The following is a 21,153-nucleotide window of genomic DNA, read 5'->3' as shown; positions in this document are numbered from 1 at the left end:
AAGATGAATGTTTCAGACTGAAGTTTGAGAAAGAAGAACCATCGACAAGTACTTTAATTTGCTTAGTGAGGAACTTTAGCAACAGACCGGTTATTCAAGTCCATCGGGGCTTATCCTACTAGAAAGCTACAGAGCACAGGCATCTGGCATACCCACCTCCCCTCTCAACAAAGAAAACTGGTGGAATAGAACGTGGAAGAAAAAAAACAATTTCATCCCTCACTCCAGCAATCTCAGAAGTATTTCAACAGCCACGGTAATCAAAATTCAAATGAAGGACATGTCTGAAAAAAGAAGAAATCTTCACACATTCCTAATGAAAGTTTTACAGCCCCTCTTCACTGTGTCGGTTGCCATGGGAATTTCATGGAACTCACCACATGTTTCGACTGCAAACTTGTGAGTCTGGGGTAGGGAAAGGACTGATATAAGTCTGAAACGCATCAACCCAAGCCTGTCAATGAAATGGACTTAGAGCTTAGGTGTCTCCCTTTCTTTTTATTTATGATGTTTCAGCAAACATCAAAGAGTTCAAGTCTCGTCAAACCCCAGAGCTCATCGTATGAATATTCAGCCACGCAATCTATGTGCAACACCAAAACCTTTGGTCACCTTTTCTTTTTTGAAGTTCAACCTGTTTTTAGAGGCACACAAGAACTTCCTGTTTTGGAAAAGTCAAACACAACCTTCCACGCACTCGACTCGGGGGTTAACCCTGACCCCTCACCTCTGCCTCTGCCAGACATGACCTTATAAGGTCGACAGATGGTGGGCCGTGTATCTCCTCTGAGCTCCGTTCATCATTGTGTGTGCTGCGTTCCACAATGTAGGCTAATGACGGTTTGCTGTTGACCTGTTGCAGGAGGCAGGTGAGCCTGGGAGGGAGAGCAGACTCAAGGGCATCTCTGTTCGGGGGGGTCTCAATGGGACTTGTCTGACCATGCTTGCTGATTGTACCCCTGCTTCATACATCACTCCCCCCTCCTCTTTCCCGCACAAACCTTTCCAGATGCTGTGTGAGCAGGGAATTCACCTGACTTCCCCATAGCAACACTGCCACCATCTGGAGGCTTGGTCCTATTTCAGGGATGCCGATGTGGCGGTGATGCCACCACTATGGACACGGTGGCCCGGTTACGACGGAGATAAGGAGGTATGTCCTTTACTCTGCCTTTTGCCAGTGATGTGGTCTACTCTGTGTGAGTGAAGTGTAACTAGGAGGTGTCATTTTCACCAGAATAAAGACATCAGCATCCACCCAAACCCTGGAGCTTCGCTTCAGAGCTAATAAGACATGAGCTCATCACAAGCAGCAGTCTCCTAACAGCGCTAATGAGCATGGGCGAAGACGTGCACCACTGTGCTGAGGCTGCATTATCAGAGGCAGGAGGGAGCGATAGAAGGAGGAAAAGATAGACGCGGGAGGGAGGGAGGGGGGGAGGGAGGGAGGGGGGGAGGGAGGGAGGGGGGGAGGGAGGGGGGGAGGGAGGGTGGGAGGGAGGGGGGGAGGGAGGGTGGGAGGGAGGGAGGTGCACTGCTACCGGTCTACCATAGCTATTATCAGTGTGCCACCTAGTGAGAGATTCCATTTGCAACAGCGTTAAGCGTTCTGAGCATCGCTCTTCCCCCTCCTCTTTCCTTCATCCCTTCTTTCAGAGCCAGAGTCAGACACATCTGTAATTGTGCATGCTGCGGAGCCGTCTCGTGAAGATGAAAGCCCTCCCTGATCCTTTGATAAGCAAATTCTCTCCTACACTCAGCCCAGAAGATCAGAGTTATTATTACATGCGTCATCCTGCCTCCGCCAAGCCCTCCGACCAACTGAGTTTAACTGGGAATTAAAGGTGAGGAGATAACATGTCCATCTGGAAGTGAAGCAGCGAGAGAGTGGAGGAGGAGGGGGAGGGAAAGAGGAGGAGGAGGGGGAAGAGGAGGAGGGGGGAGAGAGGAAGAGGTGGAGGGAAGGAGGAGGGGGGGGAAGAGGAGGGGGGGGAGATGGGAGGAGCAAGGAGAATAGAGGAAGAGGAAGAGGGGGAAGAGAGGAAGAGGAGAAGGGGGGAGAGAGGAAGAGGAGAAGGGGGGAGAAAGGAAGAGGAGGCGGGGAGAGAGGGGGAGGGGGAAGAGAGGAAGAGGAGGGGGGTTTTGGTCTGCTACTAACCAGGCTCAGGTATAAGGAGAGAAACTTATTTCATGATTTTTCCTCGCCAATAGTGATATCTACTTGACGTTAGTGTCCCAGTTATAGAGCCATCTAGCACACTGTCACACACCCCTCCATTAGCCTGACAGCCTGACAGCTGCTGTACACAGGAGACAGAACCCTTATGTCAACTCTACAAACAGGTATGTATACAGTATAGATCCAGTATATATAGACTGTATACAGTAAGGCTACTGTTCACCAACATTAGAGCGAAAAATAGAACGGTGAGGTAGGAGTGACATGGAATTGAGAGACGCCCCCCTCCCCCCTCGAAAAGAGCCCCCCCCCAAACAAAAACAATACAAATGAGGAGAGGATGAAGGACAGGAACAAGAACGTTTCCTCAGGACTTTTTGAGGTAAACACCGCTTGTTAGAATGGACCCATAGGACCGAACACAATCCCGCGCACGCACACAAACACACACGCAAACGACACATGAAAAACCCTCCTCCTGGATGGTTTGCTCCAGACTACAGGGAAAACTTGTGACAAGGCTGCAGCCAATTAGGCCTGTTTGCTTCTCTGTCCCTGCGACTGTCACTCACTGGGTGGAAAAGTGGGTCAACTCTGGAGCACAACAGCAGAGACACCACCGTCCTTACAGACGCTCTCCTCAGGGTTTACTCAACCAGAGTTCCTCCTCAAAGTTTCTCCAACAGAACGCATGGTGGATCCATTACCAGGTGCTTTGCCTCACCTCTTTGATGCTTAGAAAGTGTCACTACTGCTGTAAAAGAGTAGATTAGCTGCCAGTTGCAGAAACCGGGTAAAACTGCATATCGTAAATAAGCAGACTTTGTGCGATAGTGTGTGCAGGTAAACAAACTCCGTGGTTCAAAGACACATCAAACTAATACATGTCTGAGCTTGACAATCGCCTGGCTGAGAAATGCCTTGCTGTATTTAAAGGGCATACTGTCTCTCATCCTTCATACATCAAATGTTCCTAACTTCACACATGCACATCTCTGTAGTCACACGGCTGTTCCCCGTGAGCCACAAGGAAATAGGAGGGTAGAGATGGGGAGGGGAGGGGAGGTGAGGGGAGAAGGCAAGGTGCAAAGGAGAGAAAGGAAGAAATCACATGCCATGCGTAGGCACGCACCAAAGACAAAGTACAGGACAGGAGAAAGAAGGAGAGGGGAAGAAAAGGGAGAGAGGAGAGGAGCATGTTCATGTAGGCATTGTTCTCTGGCCTCCGAGCAGCTAAATGTGTGTGTGCTGTGTGAGGCTGCAGCTGCATGTTGATCTGCCAGGATGCTGGTTAAAGGGGTGCAGGAGTCAGCGGCACAAGACTCAGCCTCCTCAACAGAACCTGTGATGTGGGGGTGTGGAGAAAGAGAGAGAGAGAGAGAGAGAGAGAGAGAGAGAGAGAGAGAGAGAGAGAGAGAGAGAGAGAGAGAGAGAGAGAGGAGAGAGAGAGAGAGAGAGAGAGAGAGAGAGAGAGAGAGAGAGAGAGGGAAGGAGGGAGGGAGAGACAGGGGGAAGAGAGAAAGAAAGACAGAGCGAGGGGGAGAGGTAGTGAGCGAGAGAGGGGATAAGTTTATGTCTGCTGACTCCACATTTGTGCCCCACCAAGAGAGCTGCTGGCCTCTTTTCCTCTCATCCTGGAATAAACCCCTTAGTTACACTGTTCCATCCTCTCCTGCGCGCGCACACACACACGCGCGCGCTGTGCTGTGCTGATGGCAGTGTTGCTCCAGTGTTCTTCTTGTTCTGAGAGAACAAAAGAGAGAGCGGTGCACACACCCTCCCAGGAGAATGGGCGTCACACACACCTGCAATCCCCCCCCCCCTCCTCCTCCTCCTCAGCACAGAGCTAATAAAACAGGTCCACCATGGTGTGTCCATTTCCAAATGAGTTCCAGGAGTTACTGCTTGGGACCCGTCGTGAGGGAGGGAGGGCTATCGGGGGTGAAGTAGTCTTCTTCAGGTCTCGTGTGTGCCGCTGTTTGGCATGCAGCACACACTCGGCACAGGGGGAGAGCATGGCACAATGAGCCTGCATGTTTGGTGTTTCTTTTCCCGCCTCTCTCTGTGCCAGCAGTGGAGATCAGAAATGGAGATGTGTTTGTTCGACTGAGGCAGCTTGTTGGTCCCCACACAGGGGGAGAGAGAGAGTTCCCTGTGGGGAAGAACAGGCTGGTAAACTTGTGGTTTCTGAAGGTTAACTCTACATGCAGTCTATAAAAACTTGGTCAAAGGCATTTTTATGATCTTCAATAGAAGTCTTTCATAAAAGCAGAATATTGAAAATTGGATCAAGGGTGGTTGGAGTGTCTCTGTTCTCACCACAAACAGCACACCAAAGAACACGGCTCTGTGTTGCTGTCAGAGCCTTCACTGCACTCCAGGCTTTGGTGTGCATGTACGTTCTGTGTGTTTGTGTGGGTGAGTATGTGTGTATGTGTGTGTGTGTATAGGATCAAGAATATCTGCGATCTTCAACATCGCCCATTAAGCCTGAACAGTTTGGGCACCAGAGCTTAAAGTCCAGACCATAACACGCCACTGTTTGAACACAAGTCCAGACCACAACAAGCCACTGTGTGAACACAAGTGCTTTGTGTTCAAACAGCAGCTTTGAGACACTCCATCACACAGAGAAGTGGCTTCCAAACCACTGAATGTGTGTGTGTGTGTGTGTGTGTGTGTGTGCGTGTGTGTGTGTGTGTGCGTGTGTGTGTGACCGAGACAGAGAGAAGAAGGTGGGGGTAAAAGAGACAACAAGAGAGAAACAGAAAGCCAGTATTTGAAAGAACAACAGATAATGACACACAATGAAACCAGTTAAGGCCCAGCATTACAGAAACAATGTGACGCAACAGAACATGATGTCACAGATCACATCATACCCAGATCCACAGGTGCCTCCAATCAGAGGGACACCACCTGACAGCCCGGACGAGGATGTTGATATCCTGTCCAGGTTAAGTCATGCCATTAGAGTAAGGACTATGGCACTAACTGAATCCTCATTGGTTCATTGACTAACCTCACACTGAAGAGGTAGGACTGCCCCCTGGAGCAACAGATTATGAATTGTTGGTTTCAGCATTTATAGAATATTCTAGAGGACACAATCATTGTGCACAAACCCAGACAATTCAAGGTCGTCCCCCCAATAACAGAGGACATCAAGGTACACCAGAACAGCACTTTGTCACGCTGACATCATGTCAGGTACTCATGTATAACATGCAGACGTAATCACACACATCATATTGATTACCACTGGCCGGCAAGCAGAAAGGATTGGCCAGCCTTGTGCCTATCCCTGCTGTGGCCCTATCAGAGTGCTGAAATCCAATACAGGTATTAGGAGACAGAGAGACAGGGAGGGTATCTAAACGAGGCCAGTATCGACCAGCATGGAGAGTTTCTCCACAGGGGACACTTGGGGTCCCCGCTGAATCCAGGACTCATCCAAATAGAGACCATAAACCACTGCTTACTTCTCTCTCTGACCTCAGAAGATACCACTGTCCCAATCCAACGTGCCTGAGGATGCCTGTGATAACCGAGAGGGTGCTCCGGTTCCGTTACACGGTCGGGCAGTCAGGGAACATGCAGGCTGACCTCCAGCCCTCTGAGGGTGTGTGTAGGGATGGATACACAAGATGGCTCTGTCACTGGGTACGGAGGGCGACAAGGACATGGGGGTGACCGGGGTATGGAGGTGACTGGGGCAGGGGGGTGACTGGGGTGTGGAGGTGACGGGGGCAGGGGGGTGACTGGGGTGTGGAGGTGACTGGGGCATGGAGGTGACTGGGGCCGGGGGGTGACTGGGGCATGCTGTGACTGGGGTATGGAGGTGACTGGGGTATGGAGGTGACTGGGGCAGGGGGGTGACTGGGGCACCTGGAGGATGGGTTAAGTGGAGGGATGACCCTCAGTCTGGATGATTAAAGGCCCACATTATCAACAGCCGGCCGTCCTCCTTTTAAAAACGATGGCTTGCGTTGCCCTTTGAGGTGTACGCTGGGGACAAAACATAAAAGTTTTGCTCAAAAAGGTTTCAGCTGGCTATGAGAACATAAAACAGATGATAAAACAATGAATAATTTAGTGTTTTCTTTTATAGTTTCCAGAGGACTGGGTTACTTGGTGTGAGCTCAGGGCTAAGATAATAGTCCTCTCTTGTCCCACAGGAAAACACTCAAAAAAGAGAACTGTGTTATTGTCGTACAAACATTCTCCTTTTCTCTTCTTTGAGTCCAAATGAACAAATAAACACATAAAAAGCCCCACTACGCCTGTGTTCTTCCACTTGAACTTCCTCTGAGACAGAAAATCAGAGGTCTCACCAATCTGTGACTACAGGCAACACAATAGACAGTATCTACCCTCCTTCTCCTTTGTTAACTGGGGTTTTTTGAGGAGAACCAATGAAAAAGGATTTGTCTGGTCCTGGTCCATGTTTCTGCATCTACCTAAGAGTAGGTTGTTATCACTGGCAACCATATGAAATTCAGTCTCAGGGACTCCTATTACATGGGAAGCGTGACACTGTGTGGGTTGATTAATGCAAACCAGGAGCTCTCTGGCCACCAACCAGCACCCTTCCTGAATTCCACCTCCATTTGCATACGGTAAAAGAAGAAACCTGCTGACAGCAGAGAGTGTGCAGCACTTTGTTCCTGGATGAAGCCACTTATCAAGTCTGGTGCGTTCAACGTCCACCTCCTTCAAAAGGGAATTTCAAACATCAACCGAATGAGTCACGACACGGCCCAGGTAATCAACTATCTATATCAGGACACAGAGGGAGAAAGAGACACTCTTCAACTGAGTGTCTCTCTCCTACCGTCCGTACTGTACTGTACCACGCAGCAGAGGAAAGGCTCACAGGAAACACTAACCTCGAGTTTCTACCGAAGAGGCTTGACGCCTCTTTCGGCTGTCAGAGCGCGAATATTAATCAGGACCCTGTCACCCTGTGATGGTCCCATGCTCCCCCACACCAAACACAGCTAACGAGTCCACAGACACATCCGCTCCAACAAAGAGCATTATTTATAAAAGACTCCTCTTCTGCCCGAGAGGGGCAGCGGGACACCCAAGCAACAGCGCCACAATGACGACACTCCCAACGCCCATTTATCATCGCACGCTGCCTCCGCGGTGTGAAGAGAACAGATCACCGACGGAAATTGATCCTCCAAATCGCGGCTAATTAGCCGAAAGGCAAGAGGCGTACGTCGTTTCCCAAAGACAAAAGACATCAAGGCGTGTTCTGATGAGGAAACATCTCCTCATGTTTCTGACACGGTGTCTGATGCCTGGGGACGGGAGAGGACTGGTGCAGCCCTGCAAGCCTTCTGTCGGTGTCCTGAACAGCCCTGTGTTTCAGCTGGCCTCTCTGGCTTGGTTCTGGCTGTGGTCCTTGGGCCCGGCCATCCAGAGAGGTCAGGGTTGCCGGCCCTTACACATGAGTGAGGCAACCGGGCCCAGACCACATCCCTCTCTCCCTCTCATCGGGAGGTCCCACTGGGATGGGATCACATCGACATATAAAAACATGGTGGATCTGACTTCACTACTGAGAATGTGATGAAAGGGATTCCTTGTGCCTAAGGGCCCTGCTTCTAACCTATCAGACTGCCGAGTCCGTTTGCATTTTTCGGCGATGGGGAGAGAACGAGAGGCTTCAAAGACAGCTCTCTCTGCAGGACGTCCATGCCTGGGATACCAGCCCACATACTGTAAAGGTCTGACACATCCACTCAATCTCTGCCTCGCTCTCTCGCTTGCTCGCCGTTTCTTCCCCTACCTCTCTTCCTCCCTCCCTCTCGCCCTCCCTTACTGAAAGGGAAATCTGCATTAACAGGCCAACCCCGAGCGTTGTCGTACAACACACAAGTGGGGACGAGCAGAACTCTTTGCAGTTCAAGGCCGTCAAAGTCTGTGTTCGTGCTCCCTGAAATCTTAATTCGCTTCTCAATTATTGAACCATCCGTCTGGGCTCGGTGGTGTTCCTTGCCGTGTCCCTCATCACAGTCCTGCTCTGCAGCTACATCTTGAAAGACAGGACTACACATCTCCCTGAGCGTGGGTCTGGCACTGGCTTCACACATCACACGTCCTATTAAAACCATACACAAAGGACAGCACTCTCCATCTGAGAGAGAGGATGGAAAAGTGTGAAAACCGCATCTACTATGCGATACACACACAGATGGAAGCACCTCCACACACAGGTACCTTGCTCAGCTCCTGAATAGCAGTTGTTGTTTGACCACACCCCAAAACAGAGACAGCAGGTGAAGATAAACAACCATTATCAGTGAAGTGTTCTTCCTCTCCAGCTGTGGCTGGTGGTGAACCACAACCACCCTGCCAAGAACACTCTAGTGTAAAGCTTTAAGTAAGCCACAACAACTCTAGTACACACGCACCTCTGTGATCTCACCTCCTGTTGTGCCGTACAGAACACATAGCTCAGAATAGAATAGACGTGCCACAGAACCTCCATGTGTAATTACAATAGGTGTTAAATTACACTTCATAAACAAAAGCATTTGTTGCCACAAGGTATTAGCAGCACTGACACAGAGACGACTGTGAGGATGTTGAGCTCAACTAGCAGAGGCAGAGAGAAACCACCTGGAGGTGTTGCAGCTAATGTGCTTATGTACACACACACACACACACAGCACAGACACACACCAGCACACGCAGAAACATTCACTTCCGTAGTCCTTTTCCTCACCCCGAAGAAAAGCGAAAGTGACAGTGAGTGACAATCAGAGCGCGATCACAGAGAGGCAAGCAAACAAAAACAATGCACCGCACACTGTTCACCCACTCCAACCTGTGCACGAGGGAGTGAGTGAGGAGAGCTGAGGCAGGTCTAGCGTATGCGTGTGTGGGCTCCTGTCCAGTTGGGTGCCTGTGCTGTCTGTTGGATACTCACTGGCCTGCATGAGCTGTCCCTGGCGTCCAAACACCTGGGAGAAGGCGGACGAGTGGCTGCAGGTGAGGGTGTCCTCCATGGCTGTCCTGTCCCGCTGGCCCACGCCGCGCACGAGGAGACGGAGAGGGAAGGAGGGGATGGGGGATGAAGGTCAGCTAGACTGCGTCACGCCGGGGCCGGGAGAGCGAGGTAGAGAGGGAGAGAAAAGGGCGAGCGGACTTCAGTTCGCTTCGAGGGGTGGGGGGGGGGTCGCTGAGTCAGGAGCTGGTTGCTGGGGCGATATCTCTCCTGGATTCTGGTGGTTGGGTGGTGACTGCTCTCTTCCAGACCTCTCCTCTGGATGCTGCTGCTACTGCCTCGTAGCCCAGTCCTCCTCCTCCTCTCTCTCTCCCTCTCTCTCTCTCTCTCTCTCTCGCTCTCTGACACGAGCTGCGCTGCTCACAGCTCAGAGGGGGTGTGTCTCTGTGAGTGTGTGGCAGAGTTCTGGGATCATTTCTGTGTGTGTGTGTGTGTGTGCGTGTGTGTGAATGCGATTTAGACGCTAGAAGAGAGGGAGAGGGAAGGTGGTAAAGGAAGCTGCCAGGTCGTGAGTGCAGCTGGTCCACGACCACTATTGTGTGTGTGTGTGTATGTGTGCGTGTGTGTGTGCGTGTGTGTGTGCAATCAAGTGTGTGAGGTTATCAACAGCAGTTCTCTGTAGCTCCAGGCAGTCAGCAGGAGAGCAGCGCAGAACCCGTTGAAGAAGCAGGTGAAAGTTGTACCTCCCCTCCTCTCTCCCTCTCCCCTGTTCTCCAATGTGATAAGCACTGTAGGCAGGAGCAGCAGCCGTTGTCCTCTGGGCACGACTGGAGAGATGATGCTTGTTCTGGGATCTGGTGAGCCTCCCTCCCCTCCCTTCTCCGCTTCCCCTCCCCTCCCTTCTCCCTCGTTTGTTGATCTTCAGCAGTAACACTCCCTCCTGCTCACCCTCCCTCCTTCCCTCTCCCTCCCTCTCTCCACATCTTTCCATCCAAACCCCCCTCGATCCATCTTAGGACCTGAGCTCCCGAAGAGATTTCTGCAAACTCCCGCTTCATTTCTTTGCTTTGGCTGTCAAAAGGTGGATGAGAGAGGAAGAGAGAGTTTGCATAAAAGCAGGACTTTTCTTTTCCCCAAAGTTCTGTGTTCCCCCGAAGGAAACCTTGATAAAACTCTACAAACTAGAAAGAAATACTGTACACAATGCAGGATGTATGAGTCATGGCACTTGCTTCAATTTCGTTTTGTGTCCACAGGTACAGCTGATGTCAGCTTCCTCTTCCTCTTCCTTTGGTATAGAATCTTTCTACCATTCTTTTTCATAGTTTCCCTGATTTTATACAAAGTTGTGTTGAATTGCTTTTAGATGGCTTTCACAGAAATCTGGCAGGGACAGGGCTGCAGTTTGGATAGATGGCATATAGACGATAAACACCAGTGGTGGAAAGAGTACTGAAAATGGGTACTTAAGTACAAGTATCGTTACAATGCTCAGATAATACTCAATTACAAGTAAAAGTACTGTGTTACTTAAAAAAAAATACTTAAGTAAAAGTACAAATTACTCTTCTCAAAAACTACTCAGAGTAGTTACTTTTTAGCTGGTGATATTTAAAGAATTTTCTTAAAACCTTTTTAATACAATTGGAGATCAATTGAGAAAAGTGTTACTTTAAACAAAAAAAAATACCTTATTCATTAATGGTGATTAAAGGTTTTTTTGAGATTAGTGGTTGAATTCTTGTAAGGCACCTCCAGGTGCGACCATGGGCAGTCGTCAGCTGGTATTTCATTGTCATTTTCAATGAGTTCATGGTGGCTGTCATTAATTTCCATCATGTGGTTGGTTTGCTTCTCCAAATCTTCAATTCTGTCCATAAATTAACTGTGCAAATATTACAATAAACTCTCTGAAACCTGCTTCAGGGTTTTTTTTTTGTTGGTCCAAATATCAGGGTTTTAATTGGTTCATTTACGATCTTTATTGGTTCCTGGCTGAAATGTTTGAATATTAATTCAAATTGTAGGCTAGGCTACTCAGTAACGAATTGTGATTTTAAAAGTAGCAAAGTAGAATACTAACACAATTACAGACTTAAAATATGCTCATAAAAGTAACTGTAGTACCCAATAAAACACTAATTTACAGTAACATGAGTAGTTGTAATTCGTTACTTCCACTCCTGCTGAACACACATCAAAAGCACAACAGGTATGTTGTACAGCTAAAAATCAACATCATTTTTCAAAGTCCACTAGTAACTGTTATTTGTACCCGTTGGCAATTGAGTGTACTGTATACCAGTTAGTCCTACAGTAAAACAAATCCTGTACTCTTGACAGGAAACATGCCCCCTTCTCCAATCAACAGGCTTTTCCCATTTGCCAAACTTTCCCAGGAAGCCCATTGTCACCAGGATCTCTCTCACACTGTTGTGCTGTCAGGCTGCTAGCACAGCGACAGAGCGAGTAGCAGAACTCACTTCCTCCTGTTTTGAAAGGAAATGACAGGACACTGGAATGGTCTCTGTAGAACCACTAGAGGGGTTGGCAGTCTGCTATGGAAGGTGGATCTGGCCACAGAGGAAGAGATCTCCTGTTTGTTATTTGAACTGTTAACCTTTCAAAGTGAGGTTTACCCACCAGAGCACAGTTCCAAGTCAGCAAATGGGGTCACTCACAGAGTGAATAGTTCCTTCTCCTGCAGGTGGGTCAGCGAGCAGGGTCTGTTTCACTACAATGCTTTGAGTCACGTGTTTCTGCTAGCTCACCAAGCCAATGGCTCAGCATGTTTAATCATTTAACCTTGAACTTGTTCCGAATTCCCATCTACTCAAACAAGCTTATCTTTAAATGTTGTTTTCTTTTTACAGGAAGAATCGACACAACTTTTAGGACACGTTTTTGGGACACAGAAGGCAGTGTTCAGTCATGTGTGAGGAACAGTCATAAAGCCCTCCTGCTGGTCTCCCTGCTGGAAGTGGATGACTCCTCTTCACTGAGGACTATGACTCCCCTGACTCTGATGCAAATGAAGGATTACTGATATTATAACACATTTTTACACTGAGCTGAATCCCATGGAAACAGTGAATTGTTGAAGCTTGGTCACCATTTATTGCTGTCTCATTTCTTCTTCCACTCTTTTTTCCTACAGCTCACTGAACATATTCAAACACAAACCAACCTGATATTTTCGACATACACAAATGGCACTGTACGGTCCGCTGTAAATATATGTGTTAGGCTCAGTGTCTCGTGTGTGCATTCCTGGACCTCTGAAATCTCTTTCTGCACTCTCCTCGTTTATTTAGTGAGCCCTGCAACAGACCTGCATAGGGCTGCATTTTTATGAACACGGCAGAGTCCAGCTATACAGCAATCAGGAGCTAGTGCAGTGATATTTCATCCTGACAGCCTGAGTACGGCACAGCACTCTTCTTCTCCCCATGCGCGCACGCACACACACACACCCATAAAGCATGCGCACCCCCACAGGGGACCCATAAACCACACCGCCATGGCACCTAGGGGAAGACGAAACACGTTGCACCCTTCCACCGAATAAAGAAAGAGCAGCCCTCTGAATCATATCATCCTCACATGTCACATTCAGTCCGACACTCGTTCCTCTCCCCTTGTCAAACTGAAAAAGAGTGCACCTTTACAGGGGAGCCAATGCATTAGCAGTTATTCCACAGGGCACATCGGCTCCACTGATGCTTTGTTTACGGCTGGAACGTGTGCTGTTGCAGCTGGGCAGGTGAGTGGGTTTGATGGATCCATCAATGTGTGTGAGGGTGACAGATGGGCCCTGGACCAAGCTGATCTCAGATCAGTCAGCAGGCACACACTCACCAAGGGCCGGAAGAGGCCTAAGAAGACAGTCTTACAACATAACAGTGGTTTGGGAAGGCGTGGTTGGCCTTCCTTCTATTGGGTCTGCGCTTCCTAGTCGTCAGCAGAATGAAGAACACTGAATAAGACTTTGTTTGCAGATATTTCCATTGGTGCTGTTGTGTTTTGCCATTTTCTGTAGGATTACCAGAAAATGGCAAATGTTAACCAGCAATAAAGTTGACACCCTTATATGGGATCTTAATGTGTTTGAGATGCCACTGATTACCAACAGCTGCAGCAATAACATCAGTCTAAAGCTGTGTCAAAGCAATCTCCCCGTGACCAACACCAGCCGCCTCCTTCACATCTCAAAACAAATGGTTTGTGTCTGTGTCTAAAAGGCAGCCTCTCCACTTTACTCTGACAAATGTCACCAGCATCCCATCCAGTAACAATCACACAGGCTGCACACAGGTTATGTATGGCTAAGAGAATGTTGCTCTGGTGGAATTATCTGAAAGGGCCACAGCCGTAGACACTGTATTCAAGACTTACAATCTAAGAGGACCTACTCAAAGCTCCTACTCAAGGTCAAATTGAAAAAAAGTCCTTATTATGTAAATTACAACAGTGTGTTTTACATACGAGGTCAACAAGGATATTTGACTTTGATCATCCTCAAAACACATATCAGCTCAATTTCATCTAAGGAGAAAATTATCAAGACTATCGACGCAGGAAGGCAAAACAAACATGATGAAAACATCCCAAGGAAATATAAATTAGCTTTATAATATATTGTTCAATAACATTTACTCCCTCCAACATGCTGTAGGCATTTGAGTGGGCTGCCCTACGTATTGGTGTAGGGGTAGTCGAGATTGAAGCATCTCGGCCATTAAAGACATTCTTAATGGAATTGTAATCCTGTTCAAAATGGGTTTTCACAGTGTGTGTGTGTGTGTGTGTGTGTGTGTGTGTGTGTGTGTGTGTGTGTGTGTGTGTGTGTGTGCATGGGACACATCTCACCAGTCAATTCAATCAAGACATGTTAGTAATATTGTTATATTTGTTGTTAAAATAGAAAAGTAAAAGTTAAAATACACGAATGACTATAACCTCCTTTCCAGGGTGTCTGTTTCTTGTTTTTGATCCAACCACAGAAGACGAGTCTGGGGCTAAGGCAGAACATGAAAGGTCAAGGCCATTGTATGACCTCTTATGCCCCTAACATGGCTGCTAAGATGCAACGTGAAAGGTCAATATTATTGTTTGACCTGTTATGCCATATGTAGGGGTGGCTAAGACGCAACATGAACTCCTCTTCCCCAGGTCCCAAGCAGCCACAGAAACAGAGCGTTGAGATTTAACCAGTGCAGTATTTATTGGCAAGGTCACTTACAGTATTTATTGGCAAGGTCACTTACAATATTTATTGGCAAGGTCACTTACAGTATTAAATTGGCAATGTCACTTACAGTATTAATTGGCAAGATAACAAGGCTAAAAGAAGTGTTGCAGCCGACTCCTACAATTAGTTATACACAGATTGGATGTGTAGATTAGTTATACACAGATTTGATGCGTAGATTAGTTATAAACAGATTTGATGTGTAGATTTATTATACACATATTGGTTGTGTAGATTAGTTATACACAGATTGGTTGTGTAGATTAGTTATACACCAATTTGTTTTGTGTAGATTAGTTATACACAGATTTGTTATGTAGATTAGGTATACACACATTTTTTGCCTATATTAGTTATTGTGGATTGGTTGCCTAGATTAGTTATACACAGATGTGTTGCCTCGATTAGTTATATACAGATTGATTGCATACAGTATGTGCGCCATTCACATATTTAAACAATAAAGCAGTCATGGCATTTTTAAGTACAATTAAAGCAACACACACACACACATACTCACACACAATTAAAGCAACACATATTGTTGAATTATACAGTGGTTTTGCGAAGTAGTGTGGACAGGGTCCACAGAGCTTTTTGGATACGATGATGTTCAGTTGCCATGGCAGTGGGGGTAGCTTGCGCTCTATAGCTATAATGTCAAGATGAACATGGAAGGTGAAAGAAATATGCTGCTCCATCTCTATAATTTATTTACCAGTTTAGTTAGTCTACTTCAGGTACAAGTATTATCACTAAATAGATACACGTTACTCCTACACAGAAGGCGAGCGTTGTACTCTATGTGCCTGAACGATAGGGGGACAAGGCAGAGAACACGGTTTAAACCAAACACCTAAAAAATAGCAACTTTCATCGAATTTTTTCGAAAAAGCTCTCGGAAAGCTTCAGGAAATTTAGGCCGCAACTATCTAAATCCTGGGGGGACTGATCAGCGATGGAAACTTATTGACAGAGTGACGTCAAGTACATGTTCATAACCAGGTCGTCATCAGCATCATGAGTGTTGAAGGTTCCTTTACACTGCGGACATTTTGCCTGCAGCAGTCGACCAGAGAAGTCCACGACCTTCGACTCCTTAGAGCAGAGAGGGCATCTGTACATCGCCGTCTTTAGCCCCTGCAGAGATGACATCAGTTTTGCGCCAATCCCTGGACCGTCACGAGTGTATGCATCTTTCTCTTCCTGTTTCAAGTCATCCAATGTCCAGAATACATCGATAAACTCCAGCCCAAGGACATCAGCACTCCGCACCCTGAAGAAGCCTCCATCTGCCCAGCAGCTGCCCCAGGAGTTCATCAGTCTTAAGCAACCGCTGTTGTAACTGGTCAGGACAACAGCATGGCCTGTATGCTCAGCATTCTGTGGACGCTTGCTGATGTCAATCTCAGACTTAGTAAGTACCCCATCTTTGTTTCTCTTAAAGAATTCTGAGAAGGACTTCCACTCAGGGACTGTAAGCCGAAATATGGCGATCGCTGGCCGTTTGGCAGCAACAGCCTTCATGGCACCAAGAACATCTACCTTCTCGCACCTCAGACGAAACTCGGGACACACCTCTCGTAATACTTGCAATGTGCTGGCACCGTGCTCACCATACTTCTGAATCAGTTTGTGGCGGATGTCGAAGAAATCTGGGTATCCACCACGGCGTCCCAGAATGCGCTTCATGGCCAGGTGGAGAACAGCAGCAGATGCGTTGGCATAACATGTGCCACCTTTCTGTTCCTTGGCACCAAAGCCCTGGTTGGCCTGGTTGATGTAGAGATCCAGAGAAACAGTTGCTAGGACGTCTGCCAGTGCATCTTGGCAACAGACTACGTTCCTTGCGAGGTCACAGACATCTGAGACGATATCAGGGTGGTTGACCTGCCAGAAGAGTCTGGTTTCATTATTTGTTGTGTCGATTCTCCACCCTCTCTTTACAAAAACTGTTCGTGGTATCAGCTGGGTTTGTAGAGTAGAGCTCAGTCGAAACATGAACTTCGCAGGGCCTTCCCAGCTCTGGTCTGCGATGCTATATAGCCTTAATGGATCAGATATGGATCGATCAGTGATGAAGCAGCAGACTGTTGTAACACCCAGATCAGATAACGCTTTGCTTGGTGGGTTGTTCCCATCAGCTGGCATGCCATCAGACAGCACAAAGAGCAGCTTGTGGTGTTCCTGATATTTTGAGAGGGCAAAGAAATCCCTGGCATGGTTTAAGGCCTTAATCAGTGGAGTGCCACCAAATATAAATGGCTTCACAGCTTCCATGAGCTCATCTACTCGCCCATCAGAGAGCTCTGCATCTCCCACACAGCCGTGGAGTATTTCATGAGCCTCCTGTACCTCCATGACTGCTGCTTGTCCAATGCTGGCCAAGACACTATTCTTTACCAGCTCCATTCCCTTTTCAATCACCTCTGTGATTGAATCACGAGTAGCAAACTCCTGTGCAGGTAATCCAATGAAATTCAAAACACGCATACCGCCAAATAGACCTTCTTGTACATATGAATCAACGCTGTGTCTGAAGAACCTACACTGCTCTGGCAAACAATCATTTATAAATGTTCTGCTGAAGCTTGGGTCATGCTTCAACTTGTTCAAAATCAGTTCTGCATTGTCATAACTAACAGCATCGAGTAAGACATTCATTTTAGCCCATGTGCGAACTCTAGGTGCACCATTTGTTTCAAGGATTCTCAGTGCTTGCTCAAGAATCTCCTCTTTACTGCGACCAGAGGGTTTGGAGGGTTTAGAGTTCTTAAGTGTATTTAACATGTCAAATACTCCTGTTCCGGAGGATCCTCCAACTCCTATAGTGAACACACTGTTGGACTTGGAGACGTCGTTCTTTATGAGGTCATCCACCACTTTAAAAATGGACCTGGCCCAGCTTCCCCCCTTCTGGTCCACCCGTCCACCAATACTCCGCTCCATAGAACCGGACACGTCCAGCAGCACTCCTGTCAGCACCGACATGGTTCTTTAGCAAGGGATTAGTTCTGAAACACACAAACAAAATGGTTTGTGTTTTGCCTTGGCCTGATTTTTTCTTTGCATTACCGAATGTAAGGCTTTGCAGCTCTCTGTTCAAATCGCACAGTCAAAATGAATTAGATGAAAAATGGGTTTGAATGGGTTTCACTTTTAGGTTGACATGACAGTAAAACTGTATCACCAGTATTCATTTGTGGATTTTTTTTCAAATGCTTACATTTTTTTTTTTACTTGTCCTCTTTTTTTCAAAACTTAACGGTAACACTTTATTTGATGATGATGATGATGATGAACTTTATTGGTTCGTCGCAGTTTAAAAACTAACTGAAAAACCAATGTACAAACATAATTAATCAAGACTAATCACAACATTAAACAATATAAACAGATATTCTGACAAATGTACAATAGACAATATCATACTAAGGATAAAATATCAACATACTGTATACTACAAATGACCACAGTGGTTTAACAGACGTGTCAGATATGGTATAGGCGAGTTACTGTATCTCAGTTTGTTAGCCTTCAGAATGCTGAGTTTGTGTGCATTTCTGGTGCTTCTACCTGAGATGTCAGATCCGAGCTTCGGCAACCAGTGTGCAGATTCAGAGTTCAGAAGGGGTGTGAATAAGAGTGACATGACACTGTCATGGCACTGTCATAATCATGACATGACACATGAAAGGATGTTTATGAATGTTTATGAATATTGTCATTAGGTGTCATTCGGTGAATTGTGTAATTTCTTATGCAAGGTTGTTTGTAATGTCTTTGTTATGACAACTTGACATTAACTGAGACAAAATAACCTCACATAATATCATAGAAGGCCTAATTATAAAACTTGAAGAAAATATTTAGCTTTATGTGAGGTTGTCTTGCTGCTGCCTCTCCAGTGCACCTGTTGTCACTTTCATTTGCACAATAACAGGGGATGTTGATTAATAATTGCTTATGCTTCCTCACTGGACAGATTGATATCCCTGAAGTGCCTCAAAAAGTTAATGTCAAGCCCTGAAATCCAGTGTCCAGAGATATAATTAATTACCTGATCGACACTGGAGTTTGTCTTTTGCCACCGACATGCGCAGTTGAGCCTGCTTGCGTAACTGCTATGAAAAAAATCAAAGATCTGAAAAAAAGATGGTAATAAATATATAAATATAGCATTATATAATTATATAGCTGAATCCATTTACCGACATAAATAAATAAATACATTTATTTATTTCAAAATGACATTTTTGTCATTTGTCATTTTTGACATTCATTTCATGGGACTTTTATTTCCTAATGCCAAACTATTTATTTGAAACTTTTACACACCACATTTATTTCCACATATATTTCCAAACCACATTTATTTCCACACCACATTTCTTCCTGTGCTGTATTTATTTCCGATCTCACATCCAAACGAGAGGGGCGTGGTTATCTTCAGACCAACGCAGCTCCACACAAGATCGAAGGCAAATAGGGACACCCTGATTCGGTAGATTCTACCTATGTATTTATCTATTTATTTACTTATTTATTTAATTATTTAATTTTGACTAACTCGGCGTTCCACACTATAATAGTCAGCTAGCCTATATTTAATAAAAACCAGAGTAACACAACAAATCTATCGTTGTGTACTTTTGACCGACCCGTTACTTTCGTCTCAACTTACGGGGTCGAAAGAAACAATGTGCAACTTGTGTTCAAAATGGAATTATACTGAAGTTGTTCGACATTTGTACAAAATACCACCTGCCTGGTATTGATAGACCACACTGGTGAGTTATTGACCCAAGCAAAAATATATCTGTCTAAAACATTGTCTTTTAAAATCAAGTTTTTCTGAAAGATTGTACTTTCGCCCCTGCCCTCCCCTATAGTTAGTTAAATGTAACTTTGAATTATGTTACCATTACACATTCATCTGTTGTCTTGTAGGTTTTAGACAAGAGCTGAGAAACGTTCCCTTGTTACACCTGTAACTGCTTCCTCAAAAGATATTTGAATTAGAGAACGAATAGCCTACACGTGACGATTTAACAATGCCTTCGAGTGATTAATGTAACGTGATTATAACCGATTTCAATTGTAACTAACCGAATACAATCCCGCATATTTTGGACTCTTACAGTACAGTAAGTGCACGTGTCTAAGCGATGTTCGGCAGGAGGCTCAGGACAAATCAACCTATGTACACACGCCCTAACATATAGGCTGCAGTTCTCCATTACGCCTCAACACATTTTTTATTGTAAAAGAATTCCTTACCTCAAATACGCAGCTGTATGTCCTCCCAACTTCTTACTCAAAAGCAGATGGTCTTTTATACAAAACAGGGTCTCACTCTCAGGGTTGGGAACAGACTGTCAATTGGCGGAGTAACACTCACGTGATTTCTGTGAAATCTGCTAGCGTTTATAGTATCTCGGGCACAAGGAGGGGTGGGTTTGAAGTTGATATCAAAAGGATGGGAAAGATAGAATTGGCGTTAGCGATATGTATTTATTTAGGCCATATTAGGGTTAACTAAAATTTAACTTGTCTATTTGTTTTTACCATATTATCCATCACCAAAACAATGTATGGAAGCAGTTTATTTAGAAGGCCATTTGTCAAATATTTCTGCTGGATATGGGCTCACCCCCTGGGCTTGTGTGTGCGTGTGTGTTTGTGTGTTTGTGTGTGTTTGTGTGTGTGTGTGTGTGTGTGTTTGTGTGTGTGTGTGTGTGTGGAGTGATGAGACCAGAAGCTCCCCAGGGTACACACACACACACACTCGCTCTCTCACAAACGCTCTCTCACAAACACACTTTCTTACACACACTCACTGCTATACCAAATTATCTTATAACATTTACAAATAAAAATCCTCTAAACGCAAAACAACAGAAAATATCTACTCACAGACAAATAATGACCAAAGTTCACACGGTCAGCGTGGGTTTTGCTTGAACTTTACTGGAGCGACTTTCAACATGTAAGGCTTAAAAGTTTGTTCTGGTTGAACAAGTGGTGTGATATATGACTTACTGCAGGGGCTCTCAACCTTTTCTATGCCACCTATTCATATTTGAAAAGGGTGGAGCCTAACAGACACCCCTCTTATTTGAGGAATCTGGAATGGAATCTTTATGGAATCTATATTCCATTCTAATAAGCGATTGTCATGTGTCATAAAGAGCAACATCAGCACCTGCTACAACAGGTGCAAGCTTAGAAATGAATACACTAGATTAGAACTCTAGATTAGGGGTCCTGAGGTGCAGTTGTTGTTCGACCACACCCCAAAACAGAGACAGCAGGTGAAGATAAATAACCATTATCAGTGAAGTGTTCTTCCTCTCCAGCTGTGGCTGGTAGTGAACCACAACCACCCTGCCAAGAACACTTTAGTGTAAAGATTTAAGTAAGCCACAACAAATCTAGTAAACACGCACCTCTTTGATCTCACTTCCTGTTGTGCCGTACAGAACACATAGCTCAGAATAGAATGGACGTGCCACAGAACCTCCATGTGGAATGAGCTGTCCCTGGCGTCCGAACACCTGGGAGAAGGCGGACGAGTGGCTGCAGGTGAGGGTGTCCTCCATGGCTGTCCTGTCCCGCTGGCCCACGCCGCGCACAAGGAGACGGAGAGGGAAGGAGGGGATGGGGGATGAAGGTCAGCAATACTGCGTCGGATCGCTTTGAGGGGGTGGGGGGCTGAGTCAGGAGCTGGTTGCTGGGGCGATATCTCTCCTGGATTCTGGT

The 21,153-nt window shown here is 46.2% G+C and overlaps 2 protein-coding genes across 3 annotated transcripts in view; both read right to left on the bottom strand.

Moving 5' to 3' along the window:
* The window catches only part of kaznb (kazrin, periplakin interacting protein b), a 66,704-nt gene extending 57,377 nt beyond the window's left edge, over positions 1-9,327 (bottom strand). Inside the window, exon 1 of one of the 2 annotated variants that reach the window (XM_047026107.1) lies at positions 9,123-9,327. In XM_047026107.1, coding sequence (XP_046882063.1) covers positions 9,123-9,201 — 79 coding nt within the window. In that variant the 5' untranslated portion in view covers positions 9,202-9,327. The remainder of the gene's footprint in view (positions 1-9,122) is intronic. The other variant, XM_047026106.1, reaches the window with a different exon arrangement.
* A 5,020-nt stretch (positions 9,328-14,347) lies between these two features.
* Positions 14,348-19,794, bottom strand: LOC124471532. The gene is made up of 3 exons (XM_047026062.1): positions 19,672-19,794; positions 18,452-18,535; positions 14,348-17,405 (listed from the first exon to the last, which is right to left on the bottom strand). Exon 3 carries the CDS (start codon positions 17,380-17,382, stop codon positions 15,358-15,360), a length of 2,025 nt encoding a protein of 674 aa, XP_046882018.1. The 5' UTR covers positions 17,383-17,405; positions 18,452-18,535; positions 19,672-19,794; the 3' UTR covers positions 14,348-15,357.
* Positions 19,795-21,153: the final 1,359 nt, after the last annotated feature.

The sequence above is a fragment of the Hypomesus transpacificus genome, chromosome 9 (genome assembly GCF_021917145.1).
Source record: "Hypomesus transpacificus isolate Combined female chromosome 9, fHypTra1, whole genome shotgun sequence".
NCBI lineage: Eukaryota > Metazoa > Chordata > Actinopteri > Osmeriformes > Osmeridae > Hypomesus > Hypomesus transpacificus.
Note: the sequence above shows the minus strand (reverse complement) of the source record. Positions and strands in the feature narration are given on the sequence as shown.

Bases quoted from the DNA above. Each gene is read 5' to 3' on its own strand.
- LOC124471532 (XM_047026062.1), bottom strand. From the start codon at position 17,382: ATGTCGGTGCTGACAGGAGTGCTGCTGGACGTGTCCGGTTCTATGGAG.